Raw genomic sequence first — 21,679 nt, 5'->3', positions numbered from 1 at the left:
ACTGGTCAGGACGTGACATATGCGTTATGTGGGGGGAATGCTGTAACACAGAATAAAACAATTATAAAAGTCCCATGATGGTAGTGACTGCCCATTACTGCTTATCACTTATTAACCATCATTTATTCATATGACTTTACTTTAATAAAATATTTGTTTTATTTGATGACTTTATTCCAAGTCATCATCTCATCACTATAGAGCTGCTGCCTATGCTGTCTGACAAAATGACAATTTTAGTAGTTTTTTAAAGTAAATAAGGCGTATTTTTATGATTGCTGAATACCAACTATCAATCACTTAGATCATATATTTTCAGGTAGAGATACCTCGCGAAGCAACTGCTTTCTATCCCTCTCACACATTCTCTCTTCTCTCCGTCTCCGTGTCTGCTCCACACAGAATGGGCGTGCAATGGATTATGGTCATTGTAGTTAATTTATGGTCATTGTAGTTAATTACCATGTTTTATGGTCATTGTAGTTAATTACCATGTTTTCTGCTCTAAACTATGTAGAATATTGGCCTGTTTGAAACTACAACTCCCTACTACATCGCACAGTTCAGGCTTGATCTGATTTATTTCTACAGAAACTGAGCATCGAGCTCACAGGAAAAAAAGTAACAAAATGGAATTCAAATAATTGAACCGACGTCGGTCAATTTGTTATTTATGTGCCCTGGTCAAAAGTAGTCCACTATAAAATGAATAGAGTGGTACTTGGGACAAAGCTTTCAATGACTCAAAAGATTTGAATAATTTTTAACCGTTTCACTCTGTGTATGTATCACTGTGGTCCCTCCTCAGGGTTTATCTCCAACATGACAGTACACCGGCAGTACTTCCCTGACCAGGAGGATGAGAAAGGTGCTGCCAAGGCACTGATGCGTCTCCAGGACACGTACAAACTGGACTCTGAGAGTTTCGCCAGGGGCAAACTGCCAGGTAAAGGAGTGTTGTTATCCTCTCTCTGACTCCCTGCAGACACAGATAAAATCACTCCAACGCTGCCAAGGAAGATTCTAGAAGCCTCCATATGTGTTATAACAGTGTGTGAGCTGAGCGTATCTCAACCTGGCCCTTCCAGAACGCTTCGAACAAGCTAAGTGCTACTGCAGAGTGGTTTCCATTTCTTCCAGACAGATGTCTAACCTCTCCAGAAATGCAAGCTAAAACAGAACAGTCTTGATACCAAGAGCAGATGCTTTGGCCACACATTCACTGTGTATATTTTTTTTACGACAAATGTGCATCCTGTCTTAGTATTCTACCCCACCAAGTCTGACAACTCTGCCAGAAAAAGGTTACAAAGCAAAGTGTTTTGATATGACCCTCGTATTGCTGCAATAGAAACATAATCTACAGTATCACAGCACCATTATGGATTTATGGAGCAATTTTATGGAGTAAACCTCATAAACAGTTCATAAACTGGTTATAGACAGTCTTATTCATGGAAGTTGTTATGAAGTGTGAAGAACAGAATGGTGCATTTATACTATACTGTACTACACTATACTAAGGGTAGCAACATTTCCCCAAATTCCAATACTTCACAGAAATCCTGTTTGGAGGATTCACGGATTTCCTGCTAATTCCCTCCTGATTCCAGGAATCTTCCAACTGGGAATTCTGGAAAAACTGGTAATTTTGGGAAAGTTACTGGAATTTTGCAACCCTAACTATACTATACTATAACTGCAGGGATGCACCACAACGCCATCCTGACAGTGGATGACTGTTACGACATGGGGAAGACAGCTTACAACGAGGCAGACTACTACCACGCAGTGCTGTGGATGCAGCAGGCCCTCAGGCAGATGGATGCAGGGGAGGAGCACGTGGTGTCCAAGGCCGATGTCCTGGACTATCTCAGCTACTCCGTCTACCAGATGGGAGACCTGCCCCGCGCCATCGAGCTGACACGCCGCCTAGTGGCCATTGGTAGGACACACGCGACATACCACTGAAACATCTTCAGAACTTGTTTCATATCCAGGAGCTTATTTTTAGGGGTGTTTGAGAACACGAGAGACGTCTTTCTCTCTCACTCTCAACCTCTTATACTCTCACTATCTCAATCTCTTATACTCTCACTCTCTCTCACACAATGTCACTATCTCCATCTCTTATACTCTCACTCTCTCTCACATATTCTCACTATCTCAATCTCTTATACTCTCACTCTCTGTCACAATTTCTCACTATCTCAATTACTTATACTCTCACTCTCCCTCACACATTCTCACTATCTCAATCTCTTATACTCTCACTCTCTCACACAGATTCCTCACATAATCTAATATTCTCATGCATTCTCACATAATCACCATCTCACCAACTCTCATATACATCTTCCATAGTTCCAGGGTGTAACCAAGAGTGGTCATGGTTTACTATTTTGAACTGCATCAGTGATGTTGTGTGTTGAAGGCTGCAATTATGGCGATCTGGTTGCTTTGTTTGAATGTGAAGTTAAATGGACCAAACCCGAAGGCGAACAACTAGGAAAATCTACCAGCGCTGTCATATTTACCAAGGAAAGAATCAGATTTAAAAGAGTAACATTAGCTACTGTAGTTAGCTAGAATAACATATTATCGGGTAGTTATCCCTAGTTTTGGTATGTTTTTTGTGTTTGTGGCAGGAAAAGTGCAGGATAAGTGGCTGAAAAAGTGCTACTTTTAACCCTTTAAAACGTTTGCAGTAAATTAAGGGAAATACCGTACTAGGGAGTTGTCAGTAGATAGTTTTTTGTCAAGGTAATTGTAACTGACCTAACTAAAATACAGTGCATTCGGAAAGTGTTGAGATCCCTTCACTTTTTCCACGTTTTGTTACGTTACAGCCTTATTCTAAAATTGATTAAATTAATTTGTTCCCTCATCAATCTACACACAATACCCCATAATGACTAATCAAAACATATATTTTTTTAAATGTTTGCATAAAAAACAGAAATACCTTATTGCATAAGTATTCAGACGCTTTTCTATGAGACTCGAAATTGAGCTCAGGTGCATCCTGTTTCCATTGATCATCCTTGAGATGTTTCTACAACTTGATTGGAGTCCACCTGTGGTAAATTGGACATGATTTGGAATGGCACACAACTGTCTATATAAGGTCCCACAGTTAAAAGTGCATGTCAGAGCAAAAACCAAGCCATGAGGTCGAAGGAATTGTCCGTAGAGCTCCGAGAATGGGTTGTGTCGAGGCACAGATCTGGGGAAGGGTAGTAAAACATTTCTGCAGTATTGAAGGTCCCCAAGAACACAGTGGCCTCCATCATTCTTAAATGGAAGAAATTTGGAACCACTAAGATTCTTCCTAGAGCTAGCCGCCCGGCCAAACTGAGCAATCGGGGGAGAAGGGCCTTGGTCAGGGAGGTGATCAAGAACCCGATGATCACTCTGACAGAGCTCCAGACTTCCTCTATGGAGATTGGAGAACCTTCGAGATGGACAAACCTCTTTGCAGCACTCCACCAATCAGGCCTTTATGGTAGAGTGGCCAGTCGGAAACCACTCCTCAGGAAAAGGCACATGACAGCCCGCTTGGAGTTTGCCAAAAGGCACCTAAAGACTCTCAGACCATGCGAAACAAGATTTTCTGGTCTGATGAAACCAAGATTTAACTATTTGGCCTGAATGCCAAGTGTCATGTCTGGAGGAAACCTTGCACCATCCCTATGGTGAAGCATGGTGGTGGCAGCATCATGCTGTGGGGATGTTTTTCAGCAACAGGGATTAGGAGACTAGTAAGGAAAGATGAACAGAGCAAAGTACAGAGAGATCCTTGATGAAAACCCATTCCAGAGCGCTCAGGACCTCAGACTGGGGTGAAGGTTAATCTTCCAACAGGACAACGACCCTAAGCACATAGCCAAGACAAGTACTGAGTAAAGGGTCTTTACTGAGTAAAGGGTCTGAATACTTAAGTAAATGTGATATTTCAGTTTTTTTGCTTTGTCGTTATGGGGTATTGTGTGTAGATTGATGAGGAAAAAACTATTAAATACATTTTAGAATAAGGCTGTAATGTAACAAAATGTGGAAAAAGTCAAGGGGTCTGAATACTTCCGAATGCACTGTAACTGAATGCAATGTTGCCATATAATCCCCAGTCTTGCCTCTCATCTCATAACACGTAATGGCAATTATGAAATAACTGCAGTAGACTGACTCTAAAGACCACAAGAGGGCATCTTATTTCAGACATTCAATGTAAGTGTTTCCTATCCTTGAAAATAAAATTTAAAAAATACATGTTTTAGTAGCATGTAGTAGAGAGACAGTTGTTATTCACTCAAACCAGTGATGAGAGTTAAACATTGTCGAATTGTGCAATCACACAATTAATTAATGCTGATTCTAATATATTTCCCTCATATTCCCCATGTCCTGTTAGTCTGCGTAACTGCATGACCCGTGGTGTCCTTACAGACTCTAGCCACCAGAGGGCAGGAGGAAACCTGCGTTACTTTGAGAAGCTGCTGTCCAAGCAGCTGAACGAGCTGAACCAGGAGGGCCAGGAGCCAGCCACAGAGGAGCCCATCCAGCTGGGGACCTACAAGAGACCCAATGACTACCTGCCTGAAAGGGAGATCTACGAGGCCCTGTGCAGGGGAGAGGGAGTCAAAATGGTAAGAGACTGATTGTCTAAGACTCTCCGATGACAGTTGGTTAGGGGTAAAGTTAGATTTACAATCTGTATGGCAATGCCTCGATAATGTCAATCTAGAGAGAGGTCCATGATGAATAAACTGTCCGAGTGGTGACATGAATGAGGGATTAGTGCGTAACCTGTTGGGGGTAGGGGGCAGTATTTACACGGCCGGATAAAAAACGTACCCGATTTAATCTGGTTATTACTACTGCCCAGAAACTAGAATATGCATATAATTGGATAGAAAACACCCTAAAGTTTCTAAAACTGTTTGAATGGTGTCTGTGAGTATAACAGAACTCATATGGCAGGCAAAAACCTGAGAAGATTCCTTACAGGAAGTAGCCTGTCTGACCATTCCTTGAGCTTCTTGCCTCTGTTTATTGAAGACTGAGGATGTTTGCTGTAACGTGACACTTCCTACGGCTCCCATAGGCTCTCAGAAGGCGGGAAAAAGCTGAATGATGTCATTCCAGCCCCAGGCTGAAACACATTTGCGCTTTTGGCAAGTGGCCGATCAGAGGACAATGGGCTTAGGCGCGTGCACGAGTCGACCCCATGCTTTATTTTCTTTCGTCTTTTTACCTAAACGCAGATTCCCGGTCGGAATATTATCGCTTTTTTACGAGAAAAATGGCATAAAAATTGATTTTAAACAGCGGTTGACATGCTTCGAAGTACGGTAATGGAATATTTAGACATTTTTTGTCACGAAATGCGTCGTGCTCGTCACTCTTCTTTACCCTTTCGGATAGTGTCTTGAACGCACGAACAAAACGCCGCTGTTTGGATATAACTATGGATTATTTGGGACCAAACCAACATTTGTTATTGAAGTAGAAGTCCTGGGAGTGCATTCTGACGAAGAACACCAAAGGTAATAACATTTTTCTTATAGTAAATCTGACTTTGGTGAGTGCTAAACTTGCTGGGTGTCTAAATAGCTAGCCCTGTGATGCCGGGCTATCTACTTAGAATATTGCAAAATGTGCTTTCACCGAAAAGCTATTTTAAAATCGGACATATCGAGTGCATAGAGGAGTTCTGTATCTATAATTCTTAAAATAATTGTTATGCTTTTTGTGAACGTTTATCGTGAGTAATTTAGTAAATTTTTTATAAATTCACCGGAAGTTTGCGGGGGGTATGCTAGTTCTGAACGTCACATGCTAATGTAAAAAGCTGGTTTTTGATATAAATATGAACTTGATTGAACAAAACATGCATGTATTGTATAACATAATGTCCTAGGTGTGTCATCTGATGAAGATCATCAAAGGTTAGTGCTGCATTTAGCTGTCTTCTGGGTTTTTGTGACATTATATGCTAGCTTGAAAAATGGGTGTCTGATTATTTCTGGCTGGGTACTCTGCTGACATAATCTAATGTTTTGCTTTCGTTGTAAAGCCTTTTTGAAATCGGACAGTGTGGTTAGATTAACGAGAGTCTTGTCTTTAAAATGGTGTAAAATAGTCATATGTTTGAGAAATTGAAGTAATAGCATTTCTAAGGTATTTGAATAACGTGCCACAGGATTCCACTGGCTGTTACGTAGGTGGGACGATTTCGTCCCGCCGACCCTAGAGAACTTAATTTGAGCTGGATCCTGCCGGACTGTTTCGTTTTCGGAACCCATTTTCCAGGACCCGGTACCTCTCGTGGTATGAAAAATAATTTTCACTATGTGCAATGTACAAATTTCAAAAAAAGCGATCAGGGTTAATTCAAGTTGCCTCCTCTTTAATTCTCCTGTCCCCTAAAAAACATAATGTGAAAACGTACCTGATATTCTAGGAATTGATTCGTGTTAGGCCGGCCCCGGTTTATGGTTTGAGCAACATTGTAGCCTATAGCCCAGGTTTATGGTTTGAGCAACATTGTAGCCTGTAGCCTATAGACCAACGCGTGACAAATTTCTGTTTGAAAAAGCTAGCCTTGGCTTTTCTAACTGCATGTGTATATTGGTTTCTAACTTCCCTGAAAAGTTGCATATCACAGGGGCTGTTCGATGCTAATGCAGAACGCCACAGGATGTTTTTGTGTTGGTTAAGGGCAGTCAGGTCTGGAGTAATAAGCAAAATAAGCAAACACGTTTGGATGTTTTCCAAAAGGCATGTGGCAGACTCCCCAAACATATGGAAGAAGGCACTCTGGTCAGATGAGACTAAAATGTAGCTTTTTGGCCATCAAGGAAACGCTATGTCTGGCGCAAACCCAACACCTCTCATCACCCCGAGAATACAATCCCCACAGTGAAGCATGGTGGTGGCAGCATCATGCTGTGGGGATGTTTTTCATCAACAGGGACTGGGAAACTGGTCAGAATTGAAGGAATGATGGATGGCGCTAAATACAGGGAAAATCTTGAGGGAAACCTGTTTCAGTCTTCCAGAGATTTGAGACTGGACGGAGGTTCACCTTCCAGCACGACAATGACCCTATGCATAATGCTAAAGCAACACTCGCGTGGTTTAAATGTTTTGGAATGACCTAGTCAACGCCCAGACCTCAATCCAATTGAGAATCTGTGGTATGACTTAAAGATTGCTGTACACCAGCGGAACCCATCCAACTTGAAGGAGCTCGAACAGTTCTTCCTTGAAGAATGGGCAAAAATCCCAGTGGCTAGATGTGCCAAGCTTATAGAGACATACCCCAAGAGACTTGCAGCTGTAATTGCTGCAAAAGGTGGCTCTACAAAGTATTTACTTTTTTTTGGGGGGGGGGGGGTTAGGGGTGAATAGTTATGCACACTCAAGTTTTCAGTTTTTTTGTCTTATATGTTGTTTGTTTCACAATAAAAAAATATTTTGCATCTCCAAAGTGGTAGGCATGTTATGTAAATCAAATTATACAAATCCCCCCAAAATCCATTTTAATTCCAGGTTGTAAGGCAACAAAATAGGAAAAATGCCAAGGGGGATGAATACTTTCGCAAGCCACTGTAGCTGCAGGAAGAGTGCTGGAGTCAGTGGTGTAAAAAGTACCCAATTGTCATATTTGAGTAAAAGTTAAGATTTCTTCATAGAAAATGACTCAAGTAAAAGTGAAAGTCACCCAGTAAAATACTACTTTAGTAAAAGTCTAAAAGTATTTGGTTTTAAATATACTAAGGTATCAAAAGTAAATGTAATTGCTAAAATATACTTAAGTATCAAAAGTAAAAGTATAAATCATTTCAAATTCCTTATATTAAGCAAACCAGACGGCATCATTTTCTTTTTTATTTAGGGATAGCCAGGACCACACTCCAACACTTAGACATAATTTACAAACATAGCACATCATTTACAAACATCCACGAGATCAGAAGCAATAGGAAAGACTAGGGATGTTCGCTTGATAAGTGTGTGAATTGGACCATTTTTCTGTCCTGCTAAGCATTCAAAATGTAAAAAATACTTTTGGGTGTCAGGGAAAATGTATGGAGTAAAAAGTACATTGTTCTCTTTAGGAATGTAGTGAAGTAAAAGTTGTAAAGAAGGGAAATAATAAAGTAAAGTACAGATACCCCAAAAAACTACTTAAGTCGTACTTTAAAGTATTTTTACTTAAGTACTTTACACCACTGGCTGGAGGTGCTTCAACACCCCTGATAGATTGAAATACATTTGCCAAAGTTATAGAATTACTGCTGTCTGTTCAGAAATAAATTAAATAATTCAGAATACTGCACCAGGAGCAGGCCTATAATTTAACCACAGAGGATCAATAGCTTGTAAAAAAAAAAAAATGTATTGGCTAGCTGTGGATTGTGTGTAGCCCAATCACAAGGCATGCCTACAGTCGGGAATGTACATCTGTCAGTGAACAGCATACAGCCAAAACAAGCCTTTCGCAATATTTAGAATCCAATCGTGGGAAAAACACAAGTCGGAAAGCAAATGGTTCCTGCTGAAAAGAGATGACTAATCTGACTGTAGGCTACCAAATAGTTATCAACTTCCAAATAGGCCTATTGAGTGAAGAACATTGTTTTAGAAAGTTAAACAAGAGAGATATCAGCTTTTGGCATGAGCGCATCGGCCATCGCCGGTGAGTGAGCTACGCATCATTCGGTGAGTCAGTGAAACTGGAAAGCTTTTTTAGGACTATCATTTCCTCCTCATATTGTACATTATGTGTGTCTCCACACACCTAGGTCTAGGCTACAGATGGATTCAAGACAAGGATGTTTTTATTGATCTCAGATTCTCAGTTTGTCAGTGTGAAAGTAGCCTGTCATTTCGATCATTTGTGAGGTATTAAAAAAGATTCAGCTAAAGTTTCCAATTTTCTAAAATTTGTAGAATTGCATGAAATAAATGGCCCAATTTTTCTCAGACCCTAGGCTTACATCCCCCCCCCCCCCCCCGTGTGTGCAGCTTCTGAAAGCGCCTCTACTCTACTGCTCTATGCCAGCACGCAAGAGCGATGATATGCATGCAATGTTCTATTATAAAGTTGTTGTTTTTTTCTGGTGTTCCGGTACCTCAGAACCCCCCAGGTCACCCCCCTCTGAGCTCCCTTTTAGTTCCGGCACCTCCCAATTTACAAATTAAGCACTGGAGAGGAGATGTGAGGTAACTTAACAGGGTTTTGGAGAGGAGATGTGAATTCCACTATAACTCACAATCCCAACCCATTCCACCCTCCACCCCATCCAGACCACTGAGAGGCGCAGCCGGCTGTACTGCCGCTACCACGACGGGAACAGGAACCCTCGTCTGCTGCTCCAGCCCATGAAGGAGGAAGATGAGTGGGACAGCCCACACATCGTCCGCTACCTCAACGCTCTGTCAGACCAGGAGATAGAGAAGATCAAGGAGCTTGCCAAGCCCAGGGTGAGAGGAGCAGCAAACTGGGCCAGTTCCACTATAACCTTAGATTGTCTCTATTAGTAGATGGAATACTATACCGTATGTCTCAGTGGTAGAATTGAAACATCTTATCATAAGAGAGAGAATGTCTCAGAAACACACAATGGTGTCAATATTAATTTATTCTGTATGTCTTTGTATAGCTTGCAAGAGCTACTGTTAGAGACCCCATAACAGGCGTCCTGACCACAGCAAACTACAGGGTATCCAAAAGGTGAGTCATTATGTAGATCACGTTTAGTCATGCCTCATCTCTGGCTGAATGAGTCATGTTGTTGGGTTGAGTCAGTGGATGTCTTGTCCTTCAGTGCGTGGCTGGAGGGGGAAGAGGACCCTGTTATTGAACGCGTCAACCAAAGGATAGAGGACATCACAGGTCTGACAACGCAGACTGCTGAATTACTCCAGGTACTGATCACATACATAATACATACAGTCTACCCATGGCCGTGGGGGGGGGGGGGGGCGTTAATTTCAATTTATCAGATGGTGCTGCAATCCTCTCAGCACTTCCTGCGGCGATGAGCCTACCTGGTAGACATAGATAACTATACATATAGTCCTGCTAGACAAGCGTATACTGTAGTCTACCTGTTACACTCATATCAACATTGGGCATCATGTTAGAATACCCCTCTTCACTTTGTGAAACTTAGCTGATCATTTAACAGTCATCTGGTTTTATGTGAGTCGTTGTAAACTTCAGGGTCCCATTTTTTCAAAAGTTATCTGATCCGATTTCGTCAATCGGATTTGATTAAATGCATAGGAATAGAATGAATAGAACAGGCGTATCATTGACTTGAATGGGGATGCCCGTTCTGTTAATTATATTTCTATGACTTTAATCCTATCCGATTCAAGAAATCCGATCAGTTAACTTCTGAAAAACGAGGCCCAGAGGTTGTCCAATAACTTAGCTTCTACTCTTTGTCTCACTAAACAGATTGCTAACTATGGGGTCGGAGGACAATACGAGCCACATTTTGATTTCTCCAGGGTAAGGGTAACCTCTAGACGGGGACTAAAGTGTGCTCTCTGTTGCGTCTGGGAAGGGATGCAACAGTCATGTAATCGTTTATCCTGCTGTGATCTATAGAGAAGTACGTTTTCACACGTGTAGCCACAGGCCACTTGCTTATGTTGTTTTTCTCCATTACAATGACAATATATGTTGACCTAAAAATAAATTAGCGCTGCACATTTAGCTGTCAACGTGCAAGAGGTCAATGTGGACCTGTAAAATTAGGGGGATTTTGGCTCTCACCTACTGCTAGAGTCTGCGTCCCAAATGGCAACCTATTCCTTAAGTAGTGCACTATAGAGTAAAGGGAATACAGTGTAATTTGTGGCACAGATAGAGTGGTGTGTATCCAAGAGGGGCCCTGAATTCTTATATGGCAGAGACCTAGATGACGGGTTGAGTCACAGTTCAACCACGTCCATAACCCCAAGGGCATATTCCTAGAAGGAAAATAACTCAGAGGGTATATTCCTAGTAGAGGCAGAATAGTTAGGAACAATATGTACAGATATATTGGCAGCCTTGCATTTTACAATGGAGTGCAACGGAGCAGAATGTTCTGTTTTCTCTATTCTAAACTGGTTGAATGGCTATTTTTACCCTGTAGGCATCTGCAACCTACCACAGGTGAGATACACGACATCATAAACAAGAATCCTTACCTCCAACCAAGTTAATTTGAATTTTGTAAATTTAGTCCAGGCCATATTTTACTTTGAAGTGAAAAATCTCAATTTAAGTTTAGATTTTATACACGTGTAAACAAATACATGTGCACTCACCAAAAGTTCTCAAGTTCAACTTATTTGAGAAGAAATAGTGAATCATGCAACAAAAAAAATACATCCAACACACTGTCAAAAGCTGGTTTGAAGTTGTTGGCATGCAGATCACAGCATGATGAAGATTGCATTTTGAGCCTTGGGGACCTCATGTTTTATATTCAGTGAGTATGTTTCTTCTGTCAGGAAGATTTCAGACTGCACACAAGATGCTCAGGTCCTCAACCCAGTGGTAGACAGTGTCTCTACTGATTCTTATCGGCACCCAGTTGAAGTGTACAACGTACTGTATCAATTGGACTACATGAAAATATATCCAGTTAATCTAAACTATAATCAAAGGATTCAATAGTAGATTATATTTAATATACTAAATATTCAATTGTTGCTTATATTTTTGTGAAATTAGTCAATTTATCCCAATGATTTCCAATAACCACGCTAAGACAAACATATACACTGCTCAAAAAAATAAAGGGAACACTTAAACAACACAATGTAACTCCAAGTCAATCACACTTCTGTGAAATGAAACTGTCCACTTAGGAAGCAACACTGATTGACAATACATTTCACATGCTGTTGTGCAAATGGAATAGACAACAGGTGGAAATTATAGGCAATTAGCAAGACACCCCCAATAAAGGAGTGGTTCTGCAGGTGGGGACCACAGACCACTTCTCAGTTCCTATGCTTCCTGGCTGATGTTTTGGTCACTTTTGAATGCTGGCGGTGCTTTCACTCTAGTGGTAGCATGAGACGGAGTCTACAACCCACACAAGTGGCTCAGGTAGTGCAGCTCATCCAGGATGGCACATCAATGCGAGCTGTGGCAAGAAGGTTTGCTGTGTCTGTCAGCGTAGTGTCCAGAGCATGGAGGCGCTACCAGGAGACAGGCCAGTACATCAGGAGACGGGGAGGAGGCCGTAGGAGGGCAACAACCCAGCAGCAGGACCGCTACCTCCGCCTTTGTGCAAGGAGGAGCAGGAGAAGCACTGCCAGAGCCCTGCAAAATGACCTCCAGCAGGCCACAAATGTGCATGTGTCTGCTCAAACGGTCAGAAACAGACTCCATGAGGGTGGTATGAGGGCCCGACGTCCACAGGTGGGGGTTGTGTTTACAGCCCAACACCGTGCAGGACGTTTGGCATTTGCCAGAGAACACCAAGATTGGCAAATTCACCACTGGCGCCCTGTGCTCTTCACATATGAAAGCAGGTTCACACTGAGCACGTGACAGACGTGACAGAGTCTGGAGATGCCGTGGAGAACGTTCTGCTGCCTGCAACATCCTCCAGCATGACCGGTTTGGCGGTGGGTCAGTCATGGTGTGGCATTTCTTTGGGGGGCCGCACAGCCCTCCATGTGCTCGCCAGAGGTAGCCTGACTGCCATTAGGTACCGAGATGAGATCCTCAGACCCCTTGTGAGACCATATGCTGGTGCAGTTGGCCCTGGGTTCCTCCTAATGCAAGACAATGCTAGACCTCATGTGGCTGGAGTGTGTCAGCAGTTCCTGCAAGAGGAAGGCATTGATGCTATGGACTGGCCCGCCCGTTCCCCAGACCTGAATCCAATTGAGCACATCTGGGACATCATGTCCCGCTCCATCCACCAACGCCACGTTGCACCACAGACTGTCCAGGAGTCGGTGGATGCTTTAGTCCAGGTCTGGGAGGAGATCCCTCAGGAGACCATCCGCCACCTCATCAGGAGCATGCCCAGGCGTTGTAGGGAGGTCATACAGGCATGTGGAGGCCACACACACTATTGAGCCTCATTTTGACTTGTTTTAAGGACATTACATCAAAGTTGGATCAGCCTGTAGTGTGGTTTTCCACTTTAATTTTGAGTGTGACTCCAAATCCAGACCTCCATGGGTTGATAAATTGGATTTCCATTGATTATTTTTGTGTGATTTTGTTGTCAGCACATTCAACTATGTAAAGAAAAAAGTATTTAATAAGATTATTTCTTTCATTCAGATCTAGGATGTGTTGTTTAAGTGTTCCCTTTATTTTTTTGAGCAGTATATTAACAATCAATTTGGTCACAAAGGATTTCTTTAATGGCGGGATCCTACAGCCATTTTAGTCTGGGTTAAAAGTTATAAACATTTGTTGCAGCGTCCTCAGGACATCATGGTCGATGGAAATAGACTTGCTACCTTCCTGAACTACGTAAGTACATGTCTCTGTGTGTATTCAACTTGTGTTTTACTTCATAGAAAGAGGAACCTGATGCTTTCAAAACATTAGGCACTGGAAATCGTGTGGCTACTTTTTTAAATTACGTAAGTATGGGAATCCAGTTGCTGCTGTCAATTTACAGTAGCAGCTACTGATTTAGGGCTCTATTCAACATTACAGCGTGAATTAAATTTAAAGGCAATGTTCCCGCTTTAGTGGAGACTGCATTCACATTGAATGCTGCATATGTCGGCTCAATCGGCAATTACCTTAACAGATTGAATAGAGCCCTTAGATTCTTCTTTCTGGCTCTCTGTTTTGCATAATGATTGTTTTTCGCAGATCCATGAACACCATTTCAATATTGGACTTCAATTGATTGCCAAATGGTTGAGAAACATGGAATGTCAATCAGTGTTACCGCATACTCATAAAATCACTGGCCGTGTCCGAATGCACATACTAGTGTGCTACATACTTAAACTGCATACTATGTACTCGTCGTCGCATACTATTTATCACATACCGGTTAGTAAAAAGTATACAGCATGCCACGGCCGCAATGCAGTAGCGACTCCTAACAGGCTGAGTAGGTGGGGCGGAACTGAGTGCGCGTGTATTTTTTTCAAATGCAACAGACATGCATCGCATTAACCAGCCTGATAATAGTTATTTTATCTAAACTCTGAAAATAATAGGAATGGAGTTATAGGCCTACTCAGGATGTTTATAGCCAGACTATCACATTATAGCCAGACTATCACAAAAGCAGCAGCTACTCTTCCTGGGGTCCACACAAAACACGAAACATGACATAATAAAGAACATTAATAGACAAGAACAGCTCAAGGACAGAACTACATCAATTAAACATATATATTTTTAAAAGGCACATATCGCCTACATATCAATACCAATACATACACAAACTATCTAGGTCAAATAGGGGAGAGGCGTTGTGCCACGAGGTGTTAATATGTCTGTTTTTTGAAACCAGGTTTTCTGTTCATTTGAGCAATATGAGATGGAACAGAGTTCTATACAATAAGGGCTCTATATAATATTGTACACTTTCTTGAATTTGTCCTGGATTTGGGGACTGTGAAAAGACCCCTGGTGGCATGTCTGGTGGGGTAAGTGTGTGTGTCAGAGCTGTGTGTAAGTCGACTATGCAAATAATTTGGGATTTTCAACAATGTTTCTAATAAAAAGATGAAGTGATGCAGTCAATCTCTCTTCAACTCTTGGCCAAGAAAGACTGACATGTATAGTATTTATATCAGCCCTCTGATTACAATGAAGAGCAAGACGTGCAGCTCTGTTCTGGGCCAGCTGCAGCTTAACTAGGTCTTTCCTTGCAGGACTCGACCACACGACTGGACAATAATGAAGATAAGACAAAACTAGAGCCTGCAGGACTTGCTTCTTGGAATGTGGTGTCAAAAAAGCAGATCATCTCTTTATTACGGAGAGACCTCCCGATATTTACAACCATTGAATCTATATGTTTTGACCATGACAGTTTACAATCTAAGGTAACGCCAAGTAATTTAGTATCCTCAACTTGATCAACAGCCACAACATTCATTACCAGATTCAGCTGAGGTCTAGAACTTAGGGAATGATTTGTACCAAGTGCAATGCTCTTAGTTTTAGAGATGTTCAGGACCAGTTTATTACTGGCCACCCATTCCAAAACAGACTGCAACTCTTTGTTAAGGGTTTCAGTGACTTCATTAGCTGTGGTTGCTGATGCGTATATGGTTGAATCATCAGCATACATGGACACACATACTTTGTTTAATGCCAGTGGCAGATCATTAGTAAAAATAGAAAAGAGTACAGGGCCTAGAGATCTGCCCTGTGGTACACCACACTTTACATGTTTGGCATTAGAGAAGCTTCCATCAAAGAAAACCCTTTGAGTTCTATTAGATAGATAGCTCTGAATCTACGATATGGCAGCGGTTGAAAAGCCATAACACATATGTTTTTTTCAACAACAGGTTATGGTCAATAATATCAAAGGCTGCACTGAAATCTAACAGTACAGCTCTCATAATCTTCTTATTATCAATTTCTTTCAAACAATCATCAGTAATTTGTGTAAGTGCAGTACGTGTTGAGTGCCCTTCTCTATTAGCATTCTGGAAGTCTGTATTTGGTCAAACACAATTCTTCCCAACAGTTTGCTAAGAGCTGGCAGCAACCTTAAAGGTCTGCTGTTAGAACCAGTAAAGGCCGCTTTACCACTCTTGGGTAGTGGAATTACTTTGGCTTCCCTCCAGGCCTGAGGACAAATACTTTCCCCTAGGCCCAGATTAAAGATATGAGAGAGAGAGTCAGCTACCATCCTCAGTAGCTTTCCATATAAGTTGTCAATGCCAGGAAGTTTGTCATTATTGATCATTAACGATCATCTTTCTACCTTTTCAACACTAACTTTACAAAATTCAAACTCATTATTAGTGTTTTATGCATGAATACGATGGCTCAATGTTCATTGTTGGCATTTCCTGCCTAAGTTTGCCCACTTTGCCAATTAAGTAATCATTAACATAATTGGCAACATCAAATCATTTTGTGATATATAAGCCATCTGATTTGATAAAAGATGTAGTTGAATTTGTCTTTCTGCCCATCATTTCATTTAAAGTTTTCCATCATTCTTAATATCATTGATCTTGGCTTAATAATACAGTTTCTTATTTTTTGTTATTGTGTTTGTATTTGTATTTATTATGGATCCCCATTAGCCAAAGCAGCAGTTACTCTTCCTGGGGTCCAGCAAAATTAAGGCAGTTTATACAATTTTAAAACATTACAATACATTCACAGATTTCACAACACACTGTGTGCCCTCAGGCCCCTACTCCACCACTACCACATATCTACATTACTAAATCCATGTGTATGTATAGTGCGTATGTTATCGTGTGTGTGTGTGTACATGTGTCTGTGCCAATGTTTTTGTTGCTTCACAGTCCCTGCTGTTCCATAAGGTGTTTTTTATCTGTTCTTTAAGTCTAATTTTACTGCTTGCGTCAGTTACTTGATGTGGAATAGAGTTCCATGTAGTCATGGCTCTATGTAGTACTCTGTGCCTCCCATAGTCTGTTCTGGACTTGGGAACTGTGAAGAGACCTCTTGTGGCATGTCTTGTGGAGTATGCATGGGAGTCCGAGCTGTGTGCCAGTAGTTTAGACAGACAGCTCGGTGCATTCAACATGTCAATACCTCTCATAAATAAAAGTAGTGATGAAGTCAATCTCTCCTCCACTTTCAGCCAGGAGAGATTGACATGCATATATTTAATATTAGTTCTCTGTGTACATCCAAGGCCCAGCCGTGCTGCCCTGTTCTGAGCCAATTGCAATTTTCCTAAGTCCTTTTTTTTGTGGCACCTGACCACACGACTGAACAGTAGTCAAGGTGCAACAAAACTAGGGCCTGTAGGACCTGCCTTCTTGATAGTGTTGTTAAGAAGGCAGAGCATCGCTTTATTATAGACAGACCCCTCTCCATCTTAGCTGCTACTGCATCAATATGTTTTGATCATGACAGTTTACAATCTAGTGTTACTCCAAGCAGTTTAGTCATCTGAACTTGCTCAATTTCCACATTATTTATTGCCAGATTTAGTTGAGGTTTACGGTTTAGTGAGTGTTTTGTTCCAAATACAATTCTTTTAGTTTTAGAAATATTTAGTTCTAACTTATTCCTTGCCACCCACTCTGAAACTAACTGCAGCTCTTTGTTGAGTGTTGCAGCCATTTCAGTCGCTGTAGTAGCTGACGTGTATAGTGTTGAGTCATCCGCATACATGGAAACTCTGGCTTTACTCAAAGTCAGTGGCATGTCGTTAGTAAAAATTGAAAAAAGTAAGGGGCCTAAACAGCTACCTTGGGGAATTCCTGATTCTAACTGGATAATTCAGAGGGTTTTCTTCCATTAAAGAAAACCCTCTGTGTTCTGTTAGACAAGTAACTCTTTATCCACATTATAGCAGGGGGTGTAAAGCCATAACACTTAAGTTTTTCCAGCAGCAGACTATGATCAATAATGTCAAAAGCTGCACTGAAGTCTAACAAGACAGCCCCCACAATTGTTTTATCATCAATTTCTCTCAGCCAATCATCAGTCATTTGTGTAAGTGCTGTGCTTGTTGAGTGTCCTTCACTATAAGCATGCTGCAATTCAGTCCATAATTTTAATGGTAGGTTTATTTGAACAGTGAGAGACAGAATAACAACAACAAAAATCCTGAAAAATGCATGTCAATAATGTTATAAATTGATTTGCATTTTAATGAGGGAAATAAGTATTTGACCCCTCTGCAAAACATGACTTAGTACTTGGTGGAAAAATCCTTGTTGGCAATCACAGAGGTCAGACATTTCTTGTAGTTGGCCACCAGGTTTGCACACATCTCAGGAGGGATTTTGTCCCACTCCTCTTTGCAGATCTTCTCCAAGTCATTAAGGTTTCGAGGCTGACGTTTGGCAACTCGAACCTTCAACTCCCTCCACAGATTTTCTATGGGATTAAGGTCTGGAGACTGGCTAGGCCACTCCAGGACCTTAATGTGCTTCTTCTTGAGCCACTCCTTTGTTTCCTTGGCCATGTGTTTTGGGTCATTGTCATGCTGCAATACCCATCCACGACCCATTTTCAATGCCCTGGCTGAGGGAAGGAGGTTCTCACCCAAGATTTGACGGTACATGGCCCCGTCCATCGTCCCTTTGATGCGGTGAAGTTGTCCTGTCCCCTTAGCAGAAAAACACCCTAAAGCATAATGTTTCCACCTCCATGTTTGACGGTGGGGATGGTGTTCTTGGGGTCATATGCAGCATTCCTCCTCCTCCAAACACGGCGAGTTGAGTTGATGCCAAAGAGCTCCATTTTGGTCTCATCTGACCACAGCACTTTCACCCAGTTGTCCTCTGAATCATTCAGATGTTCATTGGCAAACTTCAGATGGGCATGTATATGTGCTTTCTTGAGCAGGGTGACCTTGCGGGCGCTGCAGGATTTCAGTCCTTCACGGCGTAGTGTTTTACCAATTGTTTTCTTGGTGACTATGGTCCCAGCTGCCTTGAGATCATTGACAAGATCCTCCCGTGTAGTTCTGGGCTGATTCCTCACCGTTCTCATGATCATTGCAACTCCACGAGGTGAGATCTTGCATGGAGCCCCAGGCCGAGGGAGATTGACAGTTATTTTGTGTTTCTTCCATTTGCGAATAATCGCACCAACTGTTGTCACCTTCTCACCAAGCTGCTTGGCGATGGTCTTATAGCCCATTCCAGCCTTGTGTGGGTCTACAATCTTGTCCCTGACATCCTTGGAGAGCTCTTTGGTCTTGGCCATGGTGGAGAGTTTGGAATCTGATTGATTGATTGCTTCTGTGGACAGGTGTCTTTTATACAGGTAACAAGCTGAGATTAGGAGCACTCCCTTTAAGAGTGAGCCAGAAATCTTTCTGATTGAGAGGAGGTCAAATACTTATTTCCCTCATTAAAATGCAAATCAATTTATAACATTTTTGACATGCATTTTTCTGGATATTTTTGTTGTTATTCTGTCTCTCACTGTTCAAATAAACCTACCATTAAAATTATAGACTGATAATTTCTTTGTCAGTGGGCAAACGTACAAAATCAGCAGGGGATCAAATACTTTTTTCCCTCACTGTTAACAAGATAAACAAATATACTCATGAATCTCAACATATTAAATGAATATTACGGTGAACAAACGTACACAGTAGGTTTAAACATGAGTAAATGCTTAAAGGAAACAAATATATCAAACAGTAAATGTTCTAAATCAAATTATAGTATAAATTAAGAAATAATAACAGAATGACTTGGTCATAAACATCCAAAATACACAAAGGACAGGGTTACAAGAGAAAAGGTGTCTTGTAACAAAACACTTGCAAACTGAAATGGTTAGGTCTGCCACACTGATTAGTGACAAGTGTGGGTATTTAAAGATGGTGAATGAGCTGGAGTCCTGCCTCTGTTGGAGGGGGATTGGACAGGGGATGGTGGTTGGTGATAGGGTGAGGGCTGTCGTCAGGGTAGGGGAAATTTACCACAGTAGTCCATATACAGCCCATCTATCCTATTTAAAAAGGACTGAAGACAGAAACTTGGTTCCATTTCAACATATGTATTAGTGAAACCAAAGTGCTGTAACATATATACATTTTATCAAATTGCCTAGTACACACACCAAAACTTTTCAAATGTTCAAATCAAATTGGCTATCGCACAGAAAAACTTACACAGTCCGGTGCATCGCAAATTCACAACCAGTGGACAACAACATAATAAACTAAAGCACTGATAATTGGGAACGAGATCAAAATGACTGCTAAGGCTTGATCCATAAATTAAATAATTAAATAAGTACCCTAGCCTACAAAACTAAAACAATCCATACTGTATGTTCCTTATCAAAAGGCCGGATTAACATGACATCTACAACACAGCCACATCCCGAGTCCCTGGTGCCGACAGATTCAGAAATCAAAAGATGGTTTAGTATTTGGTTTAAAAGCTCTGAGAATGCATCATCTGGGATTGCATTGTTTCCCACTATTTGTTGATTTATATAATTGATTAGCTGTTGTCAAAGCCGAAATGAGTACGATATCCGGGCATTTATAGTACACTGTATACTCGATTTTCAAAACACTGCATACTATTAAACTTAATTTTTTTCACATACTCCAACGGCCTACTATTTAGGATGCAAGTATGGGTATTCGGACACGGCCACTAACATTGCTTCGGTAGATGGTGGTGGGAAGAAAGTTTGTCAAACACTGGAAATTGACCATTGGAGTCTGTTAATTTCAGTGTTGTACCCAATCAGGCCCTCAAGGACTGGAATTGGCCACCCTTGCCCTACAGGACAGTCGTGGCCAAATGTTTTGAGAATGACACAAATATGAATTTTCACAAAGTCTGCTGCCTCAGTTTGTATGATGGCAATTTGCATATACTCCAGAATGTTATGAGGAGTGATCAGATGAATTGCAATTAATTGCAAAGTCCCTTTTTGCCATACAAATGAACTGAATCGCCCCAAAAAACATTTCCACTGCATTTCAGCCCTGCCACAAAAGGACCAGCTGACATAATGTCAGTGATTCTCTCGTTAACACAGGTGTGAGTGTTGACGAGGACAAGGCTGGAGATCACTCTGTCATGCTGATTGAGTTCGAATAACAGACTGGAAGCTTCAAAAGGAGGGTGTTGCTTGGAATCATTGTTCTTTGTCAATCATGGTTACCTGCAAGGAAACACGTGCCGTCATCATTGCTTTGCACAAAAAGGGCTTCACAGGCAAGGATATTGCTGCCAGTAAGATTGCACCTAAATCAACCATTTATCGGATCATCAAGAACTTCAAGGAGAGCGGTTCAATTGTTGTGAAGAAGGCTTCAGGGCGCCCAAGAAAGTCCGGCAAGCGCCAGGACCGTCTCCTGAAGTTGATTCAGCTGCGGGATCGGGGCACCACCAGTACAGAGCTTGCTCAGGAATGGCAGCAGGCAGGTGTGAGTGCATCTGCACGCACAGTGAGGCGAAGACTTTTGGAGGATGGCCAGGTGTCAAGAAGGGCAGCAAAGAAGCCACTTCTCTCCAGGAAAAACATCAGGGACAGACTGATATTCTGCAAAAGGTACAGGGATTGGACTGCTGAGGACTGGGGTAAAGTCATTTTCTCTGATGAATCCCCTTTCCGATTGTGTGGGGCATCCGAAAAAAAGCTTGGTGAGCGCTACCATCAGTCCTGTGTCATTCCAACAGTAAAGCATCCTGAGACCATTCATGTGTGGGGTTGCTTCTCAGCCAAGGGAGTGGGCTCACTCACAAATTTGCCTAAGAACACAGCCATGAATAAAGAATGGTACCAACACATCCTCCGAGAGGAACTTCTCCCAACCATCCAGGAACCGTTTGGTGACGAGCAATGCCTTTTCCAGCATGATGGAGCACCTTGCCATAAGACAAAAGTGATAACTAAGTGGCTTGGGGAACAAAACATCGACATTTTGGGTCCATGGCCAGGAAACTCCCCAGACCTTTATCCCATTGAGAACTTGTGGTCAATCCTCAAGAGGCGGATGGACAAACAAAAACT

The 21,679-nt window shown here is 41.7% G+C and overlaps 1 protein-coding gene across 4 annotated transcripts in view; it reads left to right on the top strand.

Moving 5' to 3' along the window:
• The window catches only part of LOC115154003 (prolyl 4-hydroxylase subunit alpha-2-like), a 35,356-nt gene that overhangs the window by 11,138 nt on the left and 2,539 nt on the right, over positions 1-21,679 (top strand). For 2 of the 4 annotated variants that reach the window (XM_029699753.1, XM_029699756.1), the window contains exons 5-12: positions 809-946; positions 1,706-1,945; positions 4,447-4,646; positions 9,316-9,492; positions 9,672-9,742; positions 9,837-9,936; positions 10,475-10,528; positions 13,561-13,626. In XM_029699753.1, coding sequence (XP_029555613.1) covers positions 809-946; positions 1,706-1,945; positions 4,447-4,646; positions 9,316-9,492; positions 9,672-9,742; positions 9,837-9,936; positions 10,475-10,528; positions 13,561-13,626 — 1,046 coding nt within the window. Of the gene's footprint in view, positions 1-808; positions 947-1,705; positions 1,946-4,446; positions 4,647-9,315; positions 9,493-9,671; positions 9,743-9,836; positions 9,937-10,474; positions 10,529-13,459; positions 13,627-21,679 lie in introns of all 4 variants that reach the window. The other 2 variants (XR_003867805.1, XM_029699755.1) reach the window with 2 other exon arrangements.

The sequence above is a fragment of the Salmo trutta genome, chromosome 19 (assembly GCF_901001165.1).
Source record: "Salmo trutta chromosome 19, fSalTru1.1, whole genome shotgun sequence".
In the NCBI taxonomy this organism is placed as follows: Eukaryota; Metazoa; Chordata; class Actinopteri; order Salmoniformes; family Salmonidae; genus Salmo; species Salmo trutta.
The sequence above is the reverse complement of the archived record's forward strand: the minus strand, read 5'-3'. Positions and strand labels throughout refer to the sequence as shown.